Source organism: Lissotriton helveticus, chromosome 2_1, assembly GCF_964261635.1.
Source record: "Lissotriton helveticus chromosome 2_1, aLisHel1.1, whole genome shotgun sequence".
Lineage (NCBI taxonomy): Eukaryota > Metazoa > Chordata > Amphibia > Caudata > Salamandridae > Lissotriton > Lissotriton helveticus.
This window is the reverse complement of record NC_136059.1, coordinates 948,292,623-948,315,475: the sequence shown is the minus strand read 5'-3', so window position 1 is coordinate 948,315,475 and position 22,853 is coordinate 948,292,623. Positions and strand designations below refer to the sequence as shown.

Here is a 22,853-nt window from a genome sequence, read left to right as displayed (position 1 = left end):
CTACTGATCACTACACTGTATGGTACCACCACCACCGTGCTCCTGCTACTTAACTCCTGGTAAAGGCGGTAGCCTCCCACAACTACTCGGTCCAGCTAGATCATTCTGAGCTACTGAAGGCTAAGCAGCTTGCACATTGTTACCAGATGCCCCCACGTCCAGATTAGTTGACTTTAAACCTAATGTCTATAGAGCCAGATGCTTTGGTTTGCACAAAGTACTTTTACTAGGGGCACTATGACAGGGCTACCATGTGTGTCAGAGAGAGCGTGGTCTTTGAGGATGTATGAACATATGTGCGTATGAGTGGGATATTTGTGCACGCTTGACTGAGCGATGGTCTTGTATGTAGTTATGGCACAGGACAAACCTTTCGCCATATGTGGCCCTGATACATGTATAACACAAATGGGAAAACTTTAAAGTGCAGAAAAATGTTCTAAAAAAATGTCCAGAATATGGAACATTTTTCTGCACTTTAAATGTTTCCAACTTAAAATAATGGCTATATTTTTCACTTATAAATATGGCACTGCATTAAGAAAATTAATTTGAAGAGTTAAACTTGTTTTGTGGATTCCATAAAACTCATCATTTAAATTTTATACCATTTTCGAATGTCACATTTACAAACGCCGAGCATCTCGCTCCCAGTGGCCTGTAGACATGGTGCCATATTTATAAAAGAAAAATAAATGTGTTTAAATTGGAGGAATTTTAAGTGAATAAATATGCTTCAATAAACATTAAGAGGTAGTTTGCTTAATTGAAAGTGGAGAAAGAGGAGGAGCCTAGCTCGCGACCGAGATGGCCGCGCTTTAGCTCGGCTCCGTTCGCCCGCCTGTGTTTTCTCAATTATCCTGCTGTAATCCTGCCCCGGGACGCCCTGTTTGCTGTGTGGTAGTGTTGCGACGCCTTGCAGGCACTTACCTCTTGTTCCGGTTATCCTGGCTGCTGTGGAACCGGTGCAGTGCCCCCGATCGTTTTTGGGAGTCGGAGGCGGACTGGCCTGGATCTTCTTGCCGGCTCCCGGGCCGGACGGAGCCTGCGGATCTACCCTCCGGGGCGCGGATGAGGTGGTCGGAAGGCCGTTGTTCGTGTGGGCCGGAGGTCCTTCCTGGCCGATTCCCGTGGGGAGGAGGCCTGTGGTGGAAGCGCTGCCTTCCGTGGTCGGAGCTCGTGTGTCCGGCTTGCTCTCCCTTTGTTCTCCGGTCCGGCCATTTTGATTTTGCCGCCCGGGCTCGGAGAACGGGACCGGCGGCATTGGGTGGCCGGCAAGTCCCCCCTCTTCTGGTGGCCCCCCTTCCTGCCCGGGGTGTTCTGTTGCCGGTCGGCGGGACTTTGTTTGCTTTGCTGCCGCCCCGGTGGAGTTTTTCAGCCGCGCTGCCTTGTCGGACTCTCAAGATGGCGACCGGCCCCGGGTATCCTGACCGGGCCTGGGCGGGCGCTGGAGGCCCGCCGCGTGGCCCGGGTGCCGGCTACTGTAAAGGTTTTCCTACACTTAAGGAGGTCCTGGACGCCCTGCTCTCCTGGCGGCTCTGTGTGACCGCGCCTGTCCTAGCTTCGGAGATGGTTCCTCGCGGCGGGCCTCCGGGGCCCCCATGGCCTGATGTGACTGTGCCGCCGCGGGGTGCGGCTGGAATTATCCTGGCGGAATTGGCCCCGGCTACGACCGCGTCTGCTGCTGTATGGAACTTGATGGAGCCTCCTCCTCCTGCGCTACCTTCTTTTTCTCAAACCCGGGAGCTGGATTTTGCTTGGCCAGGCCTTCATGACTCTCCCGCTTCCTTTCTGCCGCTGCTGCCCGGCGATGCCTCCTGCGCTGGCCCAGATGGGTCAGTTTTTCTGGACATATCCTTGGACTTGTGCCTGCATCGTTTGTTACACTTCGTGACTTTCCTGGATCTTCCGTGTGCCACTCCACGTGCCTTTACCGGACTGCCGTTGGATCTTTCTGCTGTCTGTCTCCTGTTCTTCGTAGCCTGGTCCTCGCTGGCCCGGACCGTTTCCCCTTTGGACAAACAAGGACAGGGCTGATGTATACTGGCATCTGTGCGGTAGTCTTGCACTGATTTGGATGGTCAACCTGTCCCGGTATGGTTCTGTGTGACTGACTGGTACTCCTGGACTTTAACCTGATGTTCTTTGACTTCCCCGGGACTTGTCTCCTCGACTCAGGCGGGTGGCTGGGTGCTTTTACTCCTGTCTCCCGGCCCTCCCCCGTGTATGTCTGTGTGTGTTTCCCATCCCTCGTTTCCTTCTCTTCCCTTCCCAATTTTGTCTTTGGCTTCCGACTTCACTTTGCTCCGCTATATTTCGGGTTCTAATTAGGGCGACAGGCACGCTGCGGGGGGGGTAGGCCGTAGCCTTCTGCAGGGGTGCAGGGTGGGCTTTAGGGGTGGGTTGGGGGGGTCTGTCTATATTGAGGGGTCTTTTTCCTCCCTTATTTCCGTTTTTTCTGTTCTATGGCTCTTGTGTGTACACTTTTTTCGGGACTCCGTCTTTTCCTGTGTCCCCCTGGGGAGTTTCTGTTACTTTTGTATTCCGGTGTGTGTCTGATTGTGGCTCGTTGATAATTCGGTTTCAACTTTTTGCTACGTCGCTCGCCGGATTCTCTTATCCTGCTTTAACTCCGGGGGGTGTGTGGTTTGATGGGAGTCCCTTCTTTCGTTTCCTTTTTCCCTCTTCCCCCTTTTTCCTCTTTATTGAGGGTCCCTTTATTTTTGTTGGGGTGCGTATCGTATTGTCTTTTATTGTTTGGGCCTTTTTGATTGTGTCTCCTCAATTTGGGTGGGGGCGGCGACGGGTAGGCGCGGTTTGATTGATGCCATTGTCGTTTCTTTATATTCCGACCATGTTTATACTCTTTGCTAGCTATGTTTGTGTGGCCTCTTTTCTCATTCTGTGATCATAAGATGGCGGCTTGCCGCGGCCCCTCCCTGGTTGTTTTTTGCACGGCCCATTGTTCTTCTGTTTCCCCGCCCCGCATTAGAAAATTAACCTTTTATTGTCCTGTTCTTGCTGATTGCTTGATCCCTTTTGTTGTTTCTCCTGTGTTCTTGGTGACATATCCTGTAGAGAATTTGTTTTTCGTTTACTACGTTATCTACCATGTGGTGGCCAGCCCTTGTGGGTTGTAGGCCCGTATTTGTGAGCTTTCTTTGTACAATAAAGGTTTTCAAAAAAAAAAAAAAAAAAAAAAAGTGGAGAAAGACATTAATACTTAGTACTTCGAATAGAAACATGTTCTTCACTTATTCCCCCATTTGAAAAAAATGAATATTTTAAAGTTATAAACATGGCACAGTGTCTACTGGACATTGAGAGCAAAAAGGCTTTGAGAACGGAGAAATTAAAAGGTAATAATTAAGGTAACTTTACATTTTATTTTCTCCCATTCAAAAGCATTCAGAAATATCAGTTTTTTTCACACTCCAATATTGAGTCAACATTTAAGAGTTACATACTTCATTGCTTCAGTTCTTAACCTCTGTGACCCAGCCTGGTCCATAAATGTGACTGAGCACTGCTCCTGATCAGGCTCTGCTATCTGCAGCCTAATTATAATAATTTAAAGTAAACACAGCCTTCCCTTAATCTTAAAAGAGACATGTGACCCTGTGCTTACTTAAAAATCATCTCTAGGCTCTGAGCAACCTTGAAGGTGTCTGGGAGCTACTGATAGCTCCTGATCGACTGATTGGCGATACCTGATCTGAATTCTGTCCTATCATGTAAGAGGTAGTAATAGATAAAATCTCTCTCATTGAATCAGGTTCTCCTCTTGACCCTTGCACTGCCAGGGTTTTCAAAGAGATGGCATATTTTCTCTTTCCCTGGATTACCATGATATTTATTTATTTATTTAATTGTAGCGTTTTATTAAGCGCTAGCTAGACCCAGAGGTATCAGAGCGCTTTATGTGTAATAACTCATTATAAAATGGGATTGTTCTGTTCTTTTGTAAAACAGCACTAGCTATGCCATTTTTGAAAAAGGAAGCACTGGATCCTAACGTTCCTTCAAACTATTGTCCCATCTCTCTTCTCACCACTCTTCACCAAAATACTGGAAAGTTGGGTCAATGGGCAGCTGGCTTCATATTGTGAGGAGAATGTAGTGTACAAAAAACAACAATCTAGGTGTCTATCTTGCTTTAGCATAGAAACTGAGCTTATGGCTGTTACTAATGATATATGGATGATTTTGGATGCCGGTAACTTTGCTTCACTCATTCTTCTTGACCTTTCAGCTGCATTCGACTTGGTCTTGCATGCTGTTTTACTAAAGAGGCTCTTCTCTGTTCGTCTGAGGGATAACCCACTTGCTTAGTTTGAATCTTTCCTGAAAAGTAGAACCCAGGCATTGCAGATGGCATCTTTTTGTTCAGGTTTTAAATATATCACCTGTGATGAGCCACAAAGGTCTGCATATAGTCCTGCAATTCTTAATATGTATATGACCCATCTGGCAGACCTTCTTGCTCCTTTTAGATTTTTATGTTATGGGTACGCCGATGATACCCAAATAATCATCCATATGGAGTGTGATCTCACAACCTCAGGAGCAATTAAGGGATGTATGATTACAGTGGCCAGCTGGATGAATGTCAATTCTCTCCAGCCATAACTGTGATAAGACAGAAGTCCTGATTTTTGGGATGCCTACCATCTGGTCCCATATGTGATGGCCTTATTCTTTGGGCAAAGGCCCGTTACCCACCACCTCAGCTTAGAATCTAGGAGTGTTATTTTATGGCAGACTCTTTTGAGTTGCACATCAATAAGTTGATGTCTATATGTGTCTTAATTCTGAGACAACTCGGGAAGATTATTCAGTTTATTCCTCAGGATTCTAGACAGATGCTGGTGCAAACCTTAGGTCTAAGTAGATTGGATTACTGCAAAATCCTATTTATTGGACTCCCTGAATGGCTAATTTAGGAAGGTACAACTCATACAAAATACTGCAGCCAGGTTGATCCTTGGGAAGAGAAAATGTGATAGTGTTTTACCTCTTTCTCAGAAAGCTTCACTGACTACCTTTTAAGATGAGATGCCAGTGTGAAGCTCTTTTTATGGCCATAAAGTTTTTTATCCAGCAACTCGAGGCTCATAAATCTCTGACCTATTTAAAAGATAATGACCTTCCAGGCTGCTTCACTCATCAAGTCCTGGTCTCATCATAATACCAAAGTTCCGCATAACCCGTATAGAAGGTATGGTTTTTCTTTGTGGTAACTGCTCAAGCCTGAAATATATTGCCTTTAGATCTTCATATTGAACCCTATCTGCAGAAATTTCATAAAGAACTGAAAACCTCTCTTTTTAGTTAATGTAGGTTTCTTTATCCTTCTTGGTGGCATGCAGTAAGCGTGTTTAGCTAAGCACCAATACACCCGCTGGGAAATTGCACACTAAACAAATAAATAAAATAAAGTGTCAGGGGGTAGACCACGAGAATAGGAGCTTATACAACCAGTCATGGTAAATGTATTTTAAAGTTGACTCCCCAGTGACAGAGGAAAAGCTCAATGAAAAACTAAATACTGTATATGTAATGAGTCTTGGTGACCTATCCAGGTGCAGCACCATTTCCCGGAGTGTGGGTGGCAGTAGAAACCGAAGAGAGAAGGGATCAGTTAACTCCTTCGGTGCTCATGACGAGCTCAGCTCGTCATGGCATATACCTCTCAGGTGCTTATGACGAGCTGAGCTCGTCATGACCACACCCGTTTTTATTGCTATCCAGCACAGGAGAAGAATATCATCAGCAGCGATGTGGTTAAAGATACTGTAAAGGAGTGCACCTGGGTTACTGTACAAATGGGGCTTTGCAGGTGGGTGTGGCTCAATGAAGGTTGATGATGAAATTGGCATGGTTTCTAGCCCTCGGAACATTGCCTTAACCTCTCCTTTCACCTGCATTCCTGGGAGGCACGGTAACCTATGCAACGCTGTCTACTGTATCAGGCACCCGGCCCATTTCTATAGCAGTTTGGTGCATACTGTGCATCATAAACAATTATCAGGAGCTGTAAATTGAAAACAATAAAACTCTACTCTAGAATATTTTATGCCAGAATAAAGGGGACCATGGTGTTGAAACAGTCCGCATTACAGCCACGTCTCTCGTCTCCTGTCTCTCCATTGGAGGATCTGGTTTTCCTGATAAAATTGCTTGCCTTCTGAACATTTTGTGAGTAAATTTTCTTTATTCAGTTTAGTAAGCCATAACAGCCCTATTGTTCTTTTTTTTAAATTGAGGGGGTTATTTAAACTTGTGACGCTTCACAATTTGGAGCTATGCCTGCAGGCTTTTATAATAGTTAGTAAGTTGCTACAATGCTTTTCACTAAATCTTAGTAAATACCCGCCTCACTTCCTTTTGTAACAATCATCAAGCAAACACAAAATGTGCTTTGATAGTATGTATTTTAGGGTGTGAGCATTTTAAGGGGTTTACCATAAGACAGCCTTGACGAATTCTCACATTTTCCAACTCAACTTGTTCTCTCCCCAAAGGACCCAATGATGATGGCCAGGATTACTTTTACTGGTCTGCATTGGATGGAAATTAAGTCATCAGCTCGGGAATGGGATAATTCCAGTCCTCTGAAGATATTAACCATTTGAATGATGCATTGACTATTTCCGTAAAACGATGAACACTTGTTGTTTAAGAGCATGTCAAGAACATTGTGCTAATGCATCGCTATTTTGTTTTTTACCGATGCCCCCCTTTGTGTACAGAAATCCCTTACACTTATGTTAAGTGAGTGTGAGTAAATTCCAAACTTGAGGAATCTGTGCAGTCTCCATGGCAGGGGGTTTGTATGACTTGCCAGCAAACAAAATGAACATTATTCATTAACCTAAAATTAGGGACAAATAATACAGACTATGTAAATATTTACTTTACATTAATCTTTAACAGTATAACATGAGAGATGTTTGAAGACATGGAACAATTCGAGAGAGACAGGTTAAATAGTAATGTACATTCTGAATGGACAGGTCTTTAAGTCTTTGCAGAAGGAAGGCAGGTTCTTTTTAATTCCTTTATTAGCTGGGTGAAGGTTCCTGATTCTTAAGTTTGGCATGAGAAAGACTGGTTAATTGCCTCGCGTGAGGCCTGTGGTCTTGTGAAGTGGGAGAACTTTAAAATGAGCACGCATAGGTCTTCAGTTTCGGGTATGGAAAAAATCACCCTGACCACAGCCACCAGCTGAAATCATGCAACAATGGTAGATTGGGGAAGTACACTGAGAATGCAGAACGTTGGCAGTGGTAAAATCCAAGCTCCAAGTCTCCACGGCCCAATCTCAAATCACTCTTTGAGCTAGCTATCGCTGTGCCCCTCTTGAAAGAATTAAACTTCTGTCAAATGTTCCTCATTGACTAAAGGTTCTGATCCACAAAGGCTCAATGAAAAGGGATTAATGCCAGTGCCAGACATTGCAGTTCAAGACAGTCCATTTTTAAGGGGGAATGATCCTATATTTGATTTGTTAGCCAAAGAGGGCCTTCTTGAAGATGCATGCATTCAGAACTTTCTTGAAGAAGGGCAGGTTGTGTTCATTATTAAGATGTGGGTTCATGGTCTTCTTTTTTGATGATGATGTGGTATTGAGTGTGTCTTGTTGACTCGTCTTTGACCATTAATGGAGAGATTTAAAGGGCTGTACCTGATGAACCCTGCTAGTTTTTCTGTGCACTCAAGAAGGATTTGGTTGACCTTATTACCACCCACAGATATTTCAAGGAGGATCAGGGTTCAAGGTTGAACTGCACTGAGGGACTCAAGAAGTTCTTTCCTAACATCAGATTCAGTTCCTCTGAATGGCCAAAAGCCTGACTGATGTAAAATGTTGTTTGCCTCAGTGTGATTGTTGGAATTGACAAGTAAATTCACGCTGCATGATTTTGCTCAGGAAGGGGAGTAGTCAAAAGCTAACTGGCGAACTAGGTGGAGCTGTGGGTTTCTTCAATATCTGGGTAACGATGTACTTTATCTGGGTATTTTGGCAATGGACCTATGATTATTGTTGTGCTGTCAGAAGCCAAGTTATTGTGCTCTTTGGTGGTGGGTGGTTCAAAGCTAAGGTTCTCCCAGCTGCTTCATGAACGAGTTATTTAATCAGAGTTGCAGACATCAGGAAGTTTGTCTGCTCTGTGGGTTAAGTTGGGGGTGAGAGTTAGGGGTAAGGTGTGAGGTTTTTAATTTGCCTCTGTTGCCTGGCTGAATATGCTTGATCTTGTCGGTGAAGGAGGAAAGCAGGTTTTTTTCAGTGTTCAAGGGCTGCCTCTGGAGCTTTTTTTGATTCATTCACCTTGGGTTGTAGAGTGCCACACGTTGGGCTGACAACCAACAGACCAGCTGGTCATAGATGGAGTAAGCCAGGCTCAGGTTTCAGATGATGACTATTTTGGGTGGCAGTATTCTTGTACGCTTGGTATAAGGCTAGTTGTTTTGTCTCTTGCTAATGTACTTTGTGCTGTGAGGGTTTTGCATGTGTGTTTGTGGAGGGGAGATGAGACAGGTTGGGGATATATTAAATACAAGTTGCCAGGTTTGAATAAGGCACCTTAGATGGTTGTTGGGTGAAACTATAGGAGAGTGTTATATATTAGGGTATGATGGTGACTGGTGGATGGATAGTGACAGTGGAAGTGCTTCTGTACAGGCATTACTCAGACAAGGAGCTGGGATGAACAATGGGTTGGGTGGGGCAACATGTGGCGGGCCTGTATGTTTTTATTTAAAGTTACGGGGACTTTTCAAACCCCTTTCCATCATATCCCTAAAATGTGTACGCTTCGTCTGTATAAAGGGCTTTGGTGAAGCAAGTCTATATCCCTTTAAACTTGCGTTAGATTCGACACTGTCCATAGCAGTTTATTGTTTTCGTTCAGAGGCTTTATTATTAATCCAAGACACAGGAACCTTGCTGATCAGGAAGGAGATGTGGCCAGTGGGCAGCTGGCTCACCTATGCACCTGTAGCTCCTGGGTTCTCATCCCAGATTCATCAATTTACCCAATTCTGTGTGATTCTTATCTAAGCACTTAATCTTTCTGTGCCTCAAAAGATAAATATCTATATTGCAATTGTGTACTGTAAAAGAGAATGTGTAATGCAATTCCCAACTCCACACTGATGAAGAGCTCACAGTTGCTACTCAGGCTTAGCCTCTGTAGAAAAACAATATATGATGTCATCTTCATGTGTGAAGCCCTTGTTTACTTATTTTGTCCCCTGTGTCTTCTGCATGTCCAGTGGCCCCACAGTTCTCCCCAAATGCTTCCCTAGTCCGTGCCACACTGTGGGCCTCATTTAGAGTTGGTTGAGTGGGAGCCCCTCCAGACTCGGGCACACCTGCTTTATTTAGAGTTGAGGGAAGCACCGAGGTTTCACCGGCATAAACGTTTAACCTTATGACCAGTCAGATCACAGTGACTGGCACCCTACTCCATTTAGGGCGGCATGGCAATCACTAGGTGTTCCTTCCTGGGAAGGACAATCTTATCAGTGGACTCCCCGCACAGGACCATTGATTGTTTTCTTTTATTTTTCAAGATCCAACTCCTGCCATGGGAGTTTATCCTTGAAGAACTAAATGGTTTACTGAGTGCCCTCAACAAGCGATGCACTTGCTCTTCACACACTTCAGAACAGCCACCTCAGTGGAGGTTGCTATGAAGGGTTAAGACATCCATGGCACACAGACAGGTGACTCTAAATTAGGCAGACAATCCTCTGCCAGGGCAGCATAAGCCATAGCCTCTGTGAACTTGACTGCCACCTGACAGCATCTAAATGACCCCTAATGTATTTCCATTTCCCCCCATATCTCGTGGCTTTGTCTCCCCTAGTCTTGGTCTCAATAGCAGTCCTTGAGCTGCCTAGCACACAGCAGTGCCTAGTGAAGGGAAAGGGTGTTAGTGTGTACTTGTAGTTTCTTCTCCATGTTTCATGACTCCTTGGAATGCAGCGGCATGCTCATGATGGCATAAGCAGGAGCTTTTAATCTTCAAACATTATTGATAATAGATTTGAGTATCATATTGAGCTGCTCGCTCAGGAAATCCGCGATAGTCACTTTGTGTTCGAGTATAAATGGACCATAAGGGTAGACAACTTTTACTAAATGTCATCAGTGTACCCATGTCCGTGCTTTTCGGAGACCACCGGAGAAGGGCTTAGGGCACCATGATCCACCCTATGAACAGATTCTAAAGGCAGATTAGCTCGAACATCCTCAGCCACTATAATATGTTAAGTGCTGTGATACCTTAGGGTCTAGCTAGCGCTATATAAAACTCAAAATAAAAACAAATAATAATTCCTAGGAGGATACCATTAGGCAAGTCTATGAAAGTGCTCATACTTTTGAATATGAAGTGGCAGAATCCCCAGCGTTCACGTTTTTAAGTGATGCCAGTGGTATTTGCATAGCACACTTTTTCTTATTAATATGGCTTTGTTTGTAGTCACCTGGGTTACCATTCACAAGTTTCCATGGTTTTCAACGTACACCAAGTCGTCCTGTGTTGATATATTAGGATTTTGTGATTTATTCTGTCCCTCTATTGGGCGGTAATGTCCGATATGGTGTCCAGATAGACTGCTGTCTTAAGTCTTCATCTGTTAGTTTTTTTGTATTTTGTGTTTTATTCTCTTTCTCTGTTCGGTGGGACATTTAAATATGGTGTATTAAAGACTGTAATCTTAAGTATTTTGTGTTGGTTTATTTTGGTGTTGGGTTTTAGTCTCTCTTTATGCTGGGTGGTAATGTCTACTATGATGTTCATACAGACCGCAGTCTTAAGCCGTCATGTCTCGGTTTATTTGGGAGTTGTTTCAGTTTGGCTCTGTGTTGGGTGGTAATGTCTAAGATGGTGTCCAGATAGACTGTTACAAGCCTATAAAGGGAACCCACCCATGGGTTGGGGCTAGAAGCTCTATAGTGCAGAATAACTGGGGTATAATCCCGTGAGCTCCTCTAAATGCTGTTCTCAAGGCGCCAATGGCTCACACCGACACTCTTGTATTTATTAAAAGCAGTGCATAAATAAACGACAGCCTTTTCTTCATAACCCTAGAGATGCTTCCGTTGTTTCTGTAACATGATTTATACAAAAGCAGGGCTACTTCCGAAGCTGTCATTCCGTGTCCTTGAGTCACCTCCCACCTGACCTTGAACTTCCCTTCCAAATGCTTGTATTTCAACGAGAACAGTAATCCTTCAGGACACACGTTTAACTCCGCTGTCCACTGACGTGAAGTAGCAGTAGTTTTCTTGGCGGGAGTTTGGGCTGTGTATTATTTATGCCTAGCGTGCAGCTGGCTGCGGCCAGGCCGCTCCGAACATTCTGTTCCAGATGTGGATTCCTTCCATTAACTGCGCACTCGCCCCATCACACCCGCCCTTGTTTTCTTTCCCACACTCGCGCTTCTGCTGCGGTGCACTCTCTTCTCACCTGACCTGTGCCCTTTTACCTCACGCGCACTCACTCTCGGTCGCGTGGCCCGTTGCACGCTCGGACCTTGTCCCAAGCTCTGCCCACCATCCCCGGGACAGCCAATGCTGCAATCAATGCTGGAAGCAAATCCGTGTCCTCTGGGTGTTTCCTGCATTCTTGCGAGCTGTGTGTGATTACCGGCCAGACACACCATAAAGGGCCTTAGTTCTCGTTCATGTTGAAATGGCACACAAGCCTTTCTGCGTTGTTGGCTGCCTCGAGATGAAATGGAACGAAGAACACACCCAGGTCACCGAGTCCATTTTGAGAGCCAAGTGCAGCTGCAGTGTGTTTGTAGCGCAGGCTATGCCAAATAAGGACCAGGTATTTCCTGCTTTGCATAGATGGAATTTTTGAATCCGTAAAAATTAGTAATCTTGTTACTGTTCTCTATCGGAGACAGTAGCAAGTGTTTTTTTCAGTGTACGGGTAATGAGGGCTGGTTTCAGGTATGTGTCTGTAACACTGTATCTGTTGGCCTGCAAAGCCATTCTAATCAACAGCTGCCTAACTCCAAGATTCAACCACTGTTTGTCGGTTGTTCAATCTGAAGCCGAAATGGCCACGATCCTGCAATAGAAAAAGGAGTTTGCCTATCTCCAAGCATTCAGAATGCTGCCAAAAAGTTTGATGGAGCCGGACACAAAGGGAAATGGACTTAGAAGAACTAGAGCACCCAACGACCGCAGAACCACAGGAGGAGGAGGGACAAGGTTTCTTCTACGAGGAAGAGTACCCAGTTTCCCAGGGCATGTTCCAGGGTACCGAGGGTTTGAAATATCTCGATACTCAATGGCAGGGCCTCGGGACTGATTCCCCAGAGGAGGGGATAGACACTTATCTGTTGAGGCCTTCACCTCCGGACGGCATCCCCATGTATAACCAGCTAATAAAAAGTGCTGCAGATAAGTATGGTGTACAACTTGAGGAAGAACAATTCTATTTTTTTTCTTTTAGAAACATTACTACCATTCCAAAGTAGGAGTCTATCCCTACCTATGCTCCCTAGCATACTGGACCAGGGAAGAGAGACCTTCAAGGAACCTGGAACATGCAGGTCAGTAACACCTACGACTGAAAAGAAATATACACACTTTTCAAAGGACCATCCTTCTATTCGAGGGACTGTACCAGCAGACTCTACCATTGTTGCCATGGCAAGAAAGAGGGCAAACAGCCCCACTGCCTCCGGACCACATCCGGATAAAGAAAGTAAGAATATGGACATGGTGGGGAGAAAGTTTGACAGGGGAGCTGCAACACAATGGTGCATAGCCAATTCTAATGCCCTGCTCAACAGGTATGCATATCAGCACTGGGAGGAGATGGCAGAGCTGATGAAACATCTGCCTGGTCAATACCAGAGAAGAGAACCGTCCCTTGCAAACAAAGGGAAAACATTGCCAACACCGGCTTAAAATCTCCACCAGATGCTACAGACTGCAAGTAGACAGATGATGACAGGGACCACCCTACAAAGACATGCCTGGCTAAGAGTGTCTGGGATAAAAAATGAGGTGCAAACAAACATCATTAACACGCCATTCAATGGAGAACAACCTTTGGCAGTACAGTTGATGAAACCCCGCAGCAGCTTAAAAAAGACAATGACGCAGCTGTGGCGTAACGAAACTTGAGGAGGCCCCTCTGCAAGATGCGTGGAGTGGCCCTCTCTGGACACAATCAGGAGCTCTCCGGCCGGAGTACTACGCAAAGGGGGCCCCTGGAGCTTGCCCCCTCAGCTGCGGGGGCCTGTGTTATGCCCCTGTACCTCCACTCTCTGACTCATGCCAAACATAATTTTACTATGTTCTCCCATGTAACCCTTTCTAGAGTATTCCCCCATCACTCCTTTAACTCATCCCAAACCTAATGTTAGTACTACGAGATACAAAACAACACTTTCTAGACTCTTCCCTCCTCTGTCCTATACAATCCAACTAACATGTCTAACTTTGAATTGTGTTACTGGACCTTCTCTGGCCAACTCTGAACCACTGTACTTACCTTAAATAACTTTGAAATAAAAACATATTTTTCCTACACTTATCCACCACCATTCCACATTGTGTTCCGAAGTAATGTGCTACTCGCCGAAAAGCGCTTCAACGATGATCAGGGGTAGTAAGCCCTATATAAATACAATTGTAATTACAACAACAACTTCTGTAGTCAGTGTGCCTTCTAATTAGCCCCCATTTTCTTTTTAGCATCTGGCTTCAGGGCCGCTAATGAGATCCTCAATACAGACCTACGGCATATCACAGATGTGCACATATTGTAATTTGTCCCACGTCGGAGGTGAGCATAATTTGGGGTAGATAAAATAATGGCGCCACCATGTGCCTGTCTGCTGCAAGTTTTGCAGGGTAACTAGACACAATGGTATTCCTAATGCCTGCTTTATGAAACATTGACACTCAAAGTACAGCCCAGGGGCTGCTTGCGGCCCTCCCGAACTTTGCCTGTGGCCTCCTGGTGAACAGCACTGGGCTGCAAAAAACAAATAGAAAAAAAAGTAAAGGTGTCCTGCACCACTTAACTTTAGGAACACATTCTTTTTTAAAAACATCTTGCAACAAACGTGAACAAAATATGAACGGCTCTACATAAATCCAAACAAATGCATTTCTTTAACATGCAGAAGCATTTCATGTTAGTATATCAGTGGATTGAGAAGTATTTTTTAAGCAATAGTTTGCAAACATGAAGTTTGAAACATTCATCTTCCCCCAACCCTGGCGGCAATGATTATTGTGAACTAAGAGGCAAGTCAGTTGTTATGTTCACCGTCTGAGTGGCCTGGGTTGCTATTTTACATGGACAGCACATGCCATCCTGCTGACATCAGTGCGGCCATTGGTCACACAACAGACCAAACATTTTTGCCCCCTGGAAAATGTGTTCACCCATGATGTAGGACATGCGCTCTATCTAGATGAGAAGCCACTCGGTTGTGTGGCCGCATGCCACACAGTTAACTTGGAATCCTACAGCCCTCTGAAAGGTTCCCAGTTCTGGTACCATGAAGGTATTTTGAGAGCCCTGCATTACACACATAACGTCCCAAAAGCCATAAGAAGTGCTTTGATTCTGTATTTATACTCAGGGTATCAGATGAAGCAAACCAGGAGTTTGATAACTCAAAAAATCCTAGACTAGGTAAAAATAGTAAAATGAACGACAAGACTGGAAACATGTCACCAACATACACCGCATGAACATGTGCTTAGCTTGTCGGTACGAAAGATCAGCTCAGCCTTGCATCCTTCACAGGTCGGTAAAATAAGTACTATTATGTTAAGTCATACTATGAATAAACCATCAAAAGTAGTTTGCTTTGGAGTGGGCGGTGGTATAGAAATAGTGAATGCTATTGGTAGTCCCTATGTGAAGAGGTCAGGCAGTGGCACATTCAACAGCTGGGAGAAATGCGCAATAGGACATATTTCACTCCAGAACCATGTTAATCAACACTGCAGAATCTCTGTGACGGAGTCCCTCCAACAATATGTTCTAAAATAAATAAAGAGCTATGCACTTGTATTTAGCCTGCTTTGGAGTGCTCAGAACTTTTGGCACAAAAATGAACTGAGGCATAGCGGAATGTGCCCAGGGTCACGCAATGTGGTCAAGACGAAAGCGGTCACTAAAACCTGTTAAATTGGAATCAAAGTAGCCAGCTTTTTTTAATTGGGCCCCAGCACGCGCACCCCTGCAGTTTCTGAAATAGGCTGCGAGAAACAAAGCCAGCTCTTGAAACTAAGAATGTGTTTAGGAGGGCCGAAGTGCTATGCTGAGGGGGCCTCCTGGAGCTTGGGCCCCCCCCGCACCACGGGGGCTGCGGGGACCTGTGTTACGCACCTGTGACACAGCCAAATCAATGGGAGTCCTGCAGTGTAGTGGGGGCATCTTAGGCGAGAAACCACACCTACAAGGAGACCGGTAGGCAGAGGGAGCTTCCAAAGTACCACCACACACCAAGATTTCAAGATACAAGCCAGACACAAACGTCAAATCAACAATGCTAGTACCAGACACCACTGCGTCAATCTTTTCTGGGATGAGCAAGAGAAAGATTGCAGATGCAAAGAGGGGTAGCCGCACCAATCAAAAAGTGATCCAAAACACCAACATCCCCTCTCATGCACTACACAGGTGTGAGGGAGGATAGGAGCCTTCCTCCAGGAGCGGAGAAAGGTCACTTCAGACAAGTGGATATTCATCGTCATCAAGTATGGATATTGCAAATCCTTAAAAGTATGTTAGGCAGCAATTGTGGCCTACACAAGCGTTCACATAGGAAGAAGTTTCTTCAAATTCCTAGTAATCAAATGATTCCTAGAGGAAGCAAAAAACAATAGCCACACCAAGTATGGTACCAACACCTACATGGAGCTTAAATGTGGTGCTAACTCAACTGATGAGGAATTCCTCTGAACCACTTCACAAGGCCTCTTTAAAATTGATCACACTTGAAACTGCATTTTAAATCGTAATGCCATCTCTCAGAAGAGTGAGTTAGAAGTGCTCACCATCCAAGAACCATACATACAAATACAGGATAGTCACGAGGACAAACCTACATTTCCTCCCAAAGTTCATATAACATAACATTTTCACATAAACCAGACAATCTAAATACGAAGTTTCTTCCAAGAGCGAAAGACTTAAGCTGAAAGAGCACTACATACACTAGACGGCAGAAGAGCACTAATGTACTATATGGAAATCAGTCTAGAAAAGAAAACAAATCTTTGTGTCATTCACAGACAATAACAAGGGGAAACCAGTTACCAAAAACACCATTGTAAGGATGATTTTTCAGACAATCCAGATGTGCCCCACAACAGATGGCATACAACCGCTAATCAAATCAAAAGCACACTCTACACATAAGAAAAGAGTTACCGTTGCCTTCCTGTCAAATATCCTGCTGTATGACATATGCATGGCAGCCACTTGGTCAGCAGTGCACACGTTCACAAAACACTACTGTGTCGACATACAGTTGACCAAAGAGGGACAACTGGGTCAGAGAGTGCTAAAGCATCTATTCACAAGGTCAATGTCCTCTCCAATCCAGCCTACACAAGTGTTAAAAAAAAAGGAAAATATGCTACAAAATCAACGCACAGCATGTGAATCCAGAAAAGATTCATGCTGTAAAACGGAATGGTTTCTTACCCGTAGGAGTAGTTTTGCAACTTGAAGAATTTTCTGGATTCACAGGTGACCCACCTGCCGCCTCAAGAGTTAAGGGAGCAGAAGTGGACACTGTTACTATGGAAACAAAAGGATCTGTAGATAGCCACCACGCGTTGACTCTTCCAGTGAGGGGCATAGGACGTCAAGAGAGGCTGCATTAGGCACCAAATAGTGGGACAGCTGACGCCCAACAACAACCAAAATAATAAGTGAAAGAAAGAACAAGCATTTGCAATGCAATAGGTCTTGCATTTACGAGAGTTTAAGCTATTGGCATTGTAAATGATAATGCCATTTCATTTATCTGTTTTGATAATTAACACATAAATAAAAGGCACTGTAATTTACAATGCCAATAGCTCAAACTCTTGTAAATGTGAGACCCTATTTCATTTCAAAGAATCAGCCGCCATTGTCCCGGGCTGCTTGGAAAGTGAAAGCACGTATGGTACTCTGAATGAGGCAGGAAAGCATGTTGTGCCTGCAGTAGGAGAAACTAATAAAGGAAAATAGTGCTTACAGACTAAATAAGACATACCGCGTAACACAGAAGTAAAAGGGCCAGTCCTCATAGGAAGTTACAAATGAAGACAAGTCGGTACTAAGGAGGAACTAACAAGCCTATTAACATGTCAGAAGACAGCATTTACGAAGGACAGTGACACAAGCCATTGAAAAAGATATGGGTGGAGAGTAGGCAGAGCTTCAATTTCATACTCTAATACAGCATGCCTCGCAGAGCAGCGCATGCGCTGCCCAGGCGCGACCTAAAAAGGTCTAACACAAAGGATAGTTCCGGACCCAACCACTAGATGGAGAAATAATGTACAGCATGTGAATCCAGAAAAGTCTTGAAGCTGCAAAACTACTCCTCCAGATAAGAAACCATTTTGTTTTTACCAGAACTGGTTTGACCAGATCCTCCATAGTAGATCAGACTGTGATGTGTATTCTTGTTTTTATTTTTGTACTAGTTACATATCTCATGATTCCTGACTGACGGTTGCCATGACCAATGCTGCTGTATCATTTGTATTGTGTGCATTTATGGAATTGTCTTCAATATGTAAACATTTAAATGTGGTTTCAAGCCACCATATCACCCCCAAAATGATCTGATGCATCTTTGGCTAGTCCACAAAGGCTTCTAAACGTCTGACGAGAGCACGAGTCACCGTCTGGTTTGTCTCCAGGCACCTGTAGCAAATATTCAAGTGCAAAGAGAGAATCGCCATGTCCCTGAAAGTATCTGCAGTCCCATCTGGATAACAGAGGCGTGCTGGTGTCCCTTCAGCATTTATGATATACATATCCATCGCACATCTGGGTGAATCCCACATCCTTGTGCTTCTTTCTATCACATAGTGGCCACTCTTGTACTTCTGGTGTCATGGTGCTTTAGACTGGTCAAAGCACACACCAGGAGGACGCTGACATCAGATCATTGTGCACAAATGTGAAGCTGCTATTGATTCAGAGGACAGTCTAGTTTCTCCTGAGGTGACTGTGGCCTGAGCAAAAAGATTGTACTATTGTTTCTAGAAGCATCCATTGTCCCAGTACAGAACTGACTTACTTTGGAGGCCTCCCCTAAATACCCTGAAGTATCTGTGGTCTGGGTGCATCATGGGAACACCATGGTAGCTCCACATCCGATCCCCGAACACAATGCTGGTACCTCATTCTCAGCCATCCTCAGGAACTAAATGGCCTCTCTCCCACTTCTCCCTATCAATGAATCATTTCCACATTTGTCTAGAAAATATCCAAACTGTGTTCTTGTTGTTAAGGCACATGAAAGGTCTGTTGACAGACACTGTAATAGTATGTGCAAAGAAACTCAGAATATGTTTTTGACTAGTATGCCTTCTACATAAACCATAGTATGCCATTGCATTGTGGTTGGCATAGGTGTGAGACCCCAATCTACATAGCACCTATGGTACCCAGGAGAACGGATATTTCCTTTCGATGCATGGATGTCCAAAGCCCATCAGCGCGGTCCATTCCTGAAAGAAGATCCACAGCTCAAAGCACTGCTCCTCCTTAGCACACGTACCCCAGAACATTTTTGTGATCCCTGAAAGGAGAAACGTGTTAAAGTTGGGTTTAAACTGCTGCCATTGTGTTATCAGAGACCTGTCTCTTAGCAGCTGCGGTGTCTTGGTAGGCACTCCCAGGCACCAACCCATGGCATGGGGGGAAGAGGGGAGTGGAGCAGTTTCAGGGGAGGAAACACAACATGCAGTAGTGTCTACTTCCACCTCAAGTCTCCTTCCTTGGACCAGGAAATGTTGTCATTATGTTGTTAGGCAGCAGGAATGCAGAGCTCTGAATGAAGACATTTCAGGTGGGAAATACCTTCTTGTTTCAGGACCTGTCTGAAGAAGCTTGCCTTTTGAAAATAAAAGCCAAACCTTTATATTGCTTACTAGAAGAATGTTTTTTTCTTTTCTTCCCTAGGCGATGGGTGTGTATCTGTATGGAGAGCTGATGGTCAGTGAAGATGCCAAACAGCAGGAGTTTGCACGGAGATGCTTTGCGGCTGTCCAAGATCAAATGGATGCGTCTTCCCTGAGGGTGGTGCAGGAGATGTTGTTTTGAATAGGTGATTTTTTAATCACAATTTATTCTTGACGAGAGCCCCCTTAAAGGAGTGTACGGACTGTTCGTTGTCTCTCCCTCTCCGAGCCTAAATAAAGTCACACAGGTGGTATTCTTATTTTCCCCAGTTGTGTATTTAATGGATGACTAACACATTTCCTTTTAACATGGAAAGCCAAGACGATGTCATCTTTGAATGTTCAAGATTTTTTTAAGTATCACTACATTTCACACATGATTAATACATATATTACAGGATCCGGCAGCTCATAGGCTTAAGGCTTTGCAAAGATTACACTGGAAGCCAGTGTGGAGGTACAGTAGGAACCGTTTGTTGAGATCTTACCATAAAATGGTCCATGCTTGTAGCCGATCATCTACCGTGTGTGGTGTGATAGATCAAACAGTTGAACCCTGCTTGTGATGGCCTCTCATTAACCTTCTGCTTTAGTCTGCACCATAAGTGAGCCCCAAGGTGTCTGCCAGAGAATAATTTGGTGGCTGCAAGTCTTGGAGAAAACTACATCTAAGCCAGGGCGTTGTTGAATGTATGAATGTATGAATGGGAGTGGTACAAAAGTCATTTAGAGGAAATCTAATCAATCTCTTGCCCCTGTAGACAGGGAAGGACACTCTCAACCTGTAAGAAGTGAGAGTTGGGGTCTGTCCTCTACAGCCATTCAAGAAACCCTTGAACTGATGGCATCACAGTTTATATTAGTCTTTAAGAGTATTTAATGGAATAAAATCCAGCCACAAGAACTTTCGCATTCCCATAAGGGGTTTCCGGCTTTTCATCTATATAGAGACAAAGTTTTCAAGAACCAAAGCTTAGAAGGGCTGGGCTTAAGTCAGTGGTTCACTGACATGTTTGCAAATGGAAGCTCAGTTCTAGGGTTAAAAGCAGTGCAATATTTTGCTTGCCATGTCTCCTGTGACATCGCGGGGGTGGCATGGTTGATCTAAGTGAGGTCATTAGACACCACCGAACACAGCCGCTCCAGCCTTGTCCTCTAGCCGCCACGTCTTACATAATGTTTTCTTCTTCCCAGCGATTCGAATACCCCGAGGTGACCTTGTGGTGTTTGTACTTGCCTGTCTCGCGCATTGTCAATTAGGCGTGGTATGGAGCGCCTCCCCGGTTCAACATGCCACAGATTGTTGCTTAATGAAACAACCCCTCTGACAGACTACTCGCGGGTTTTCGCATAACTTTGCAGATGACTTGTCAGGAAAATCCAGACATCTGACGGGGTGAGGCTACATAAGCCTTTAGTGTGGAATTGAATTAAAAAAAAAAGTCCTCTGACTCTCGCCCGTACATGTACGGAGCAATTCAAAGAAGAGCTAATCAGAATTAATAAGACCTGTTAAAACAATAATGCGCCTCTAATGGGATAGACAGCTAGGGTTAGCAGGAACAGGCTTGTTAGAATTAGCCACGCTTGTTTAGGGTCGAAATCATTTTTTTTTTGCATTGAGTTCAACTAAGGCTAAACAATGTACATGCAGGTAAAAATCCGCAGATTTTAGTTCACAGAAACAGGATCTGTGGTGCCCTTCCAGTACAAAACCTATCCTTTAAGACTGTTCCCACTTAGAATGTGTGTCTTATAATGGCACATACATGCAAAGTTGGAAAAATGAAAACATTTCTACATGTTGCAACCGGTCCTCGGAAGCTTGTTACCGGTCCAGGGAAGACATGGCTTGGCAGTTCGGGCTGGACTGTTCCCATGAGGCACAGGGTCAGACTGATTTGCATATAGCCATGTCTGAACAGGGGTGGCAGAGTGGGCTAAAGAACGGTGATGGATTAAACACAGATCTTTTGACTGGGTGTGAGTGTTTGATTGATTCAGATGCTCCGTCCATCACCACCCCCTTTTGTACCGCACCTGCCTCGAAGAGCATAACATTTTGGCAAAAATCCCTGTCTGGGACTGCTAATTGGAATTCACTTTAAAACCCAGGGGTGGTTACATGGAAACACCCATGTACCACCCATGGAACGCCATCTTGAAGCAAAGAAGGGTATCTACCAACTTTGCGTAACTTTCGTGTACTTTCCAACACAAATCCTGGTTTGTTGGATAGTAAATCCCACCCCAAATCTTTGCAGTGGGTTTGCATCACTTTTCCGACGAAAGTTTTTGTACACATCTTTTGGTAATGTGCTGGTAGCAAATTTGAGGGTGTGTGATTGAACTTGAATTCTTATTTAATTAATCAAGTGGACTGTTTAAAAGGAATACTTGCAACCCTTTCTTGAAGGCAGCGCATGAGGTCGTAGTTCTGAATGCTGGGAGAATGCTGTTGCAAATTCTTGGTGCAGTGCCAGAGAAGCATTGGCAGAGCGCTTTTTTATTTTTTTAGAGTAAGCTTTTAATTGTTTATTGAATTTCTGTTTTTCTCTAGCACATTCAGTTTCCATACTAGGTATGTTTGAGGGTTCATGAAACCCTCAGTAAACTGGTCCCTTAGTGAATGTGTGTCATCTCTGCTCCCAGGCAGTAAGGATAAACCTATGGTAGGTATTAAATTGCCTTCGGGTTTGAAAATGGGCATGTAATCTAATGCTTAAAAAAATTGGAAAACGTGCCATGCAATCTAATGCTTACAAAATAATTGGAAAATCTTGTCTGTGTTTCTATGTTTAAGATGCAAACTAAGACGTTTTCCCAGACATACCAACCAGATTACTATTTTATGGAGATTGATGGAACAGGTTGCACCTAAGTTATTCAAAACCATATTTTTCTTTTTAAAAACTCTAGATGTTCCATTTATTTCTGCATGTAAATCAAAATTGTTTTTAAAAATAAGTTCACCTACAGACAGATGCCAGAATGTCTGTCTTCTGATAGAGCAAAGTGTACCTGTTCTGCCAACTAAAGAGCTCGTATTGGTCTTCCAGTCTATACGTGCCAGTAATTATCACATTTCTCGGTGGCTGGGAGGTGGACCTCAAATATTAACCAGAAATCTGAGGTTTGCTAGGATTGACAATTATGTCCTTTTTCTCAGACACTTCATGCAGATCAGGGAACTCTTCTTGGACCTGTAGGAGAGCACTGAAGGAAAGGGGACCCAACAAATTCAGATCTGTAAACAGTAGAAATATCTAGAGGGGGATTCAGTTAGAGAGAGCTCAAGTTAGAGAAATTATGTTGTGGCTGAGATGTGTTGTCCTCCATGACATCCAACGGCATAGTGGTCTGACAGACATTCTGATCTTAGGGCGTTGCTCAAAGGCAGTAAAGGTAACGCAGGTAGAGATTAGCAGTAGAGACAAAGGTTTGAATGGAAACCTCAACTCTCACTTAAGAGGAAATTTACTAACATGCGACACAATGATGCACTATAACCAAAGTTGCTGCAACTCGTTGAAGGGAGAATGAGAAACCGCGCCATATCTTTTAAGATATGGTGCTGTTTTTCTCTCTCCCTGCGCTGATGCATTTTAGAATGCCATGCATCAATGCACATGAGCTTACACTATAGTATAAGGATGTG

At 44.2% G+C, this 22,853-nt stretch overlaps 1 protein-coding gene across 2 annotated transcripts in view; it reads left to right on the top strand.

The window, feature by feature from the left end:
- AOPEP (aminopeptidase O (putative)) overlaps positions 1–22,853 on the top strand; it is a 1,755,563-nt gene that overhangs the window by 1,726,983 nt on the left and 5,727 nt on the right. For both annotated transcript variants that reach the window (XM_078675698.1, XM_078675697.1), the window contains one exon: positions 19,197–19,341. In XM_078675698.1, the coding sequence (XP_078531824.1) occupies positions 19,197–19,337 (141 nt within the window). In that variant the 3' untranslated portion in view covers positions 19,338–19,341. The remainder of the gene's footprint in view (positions 1–19,196; positions 19,342–22,853) is intronic.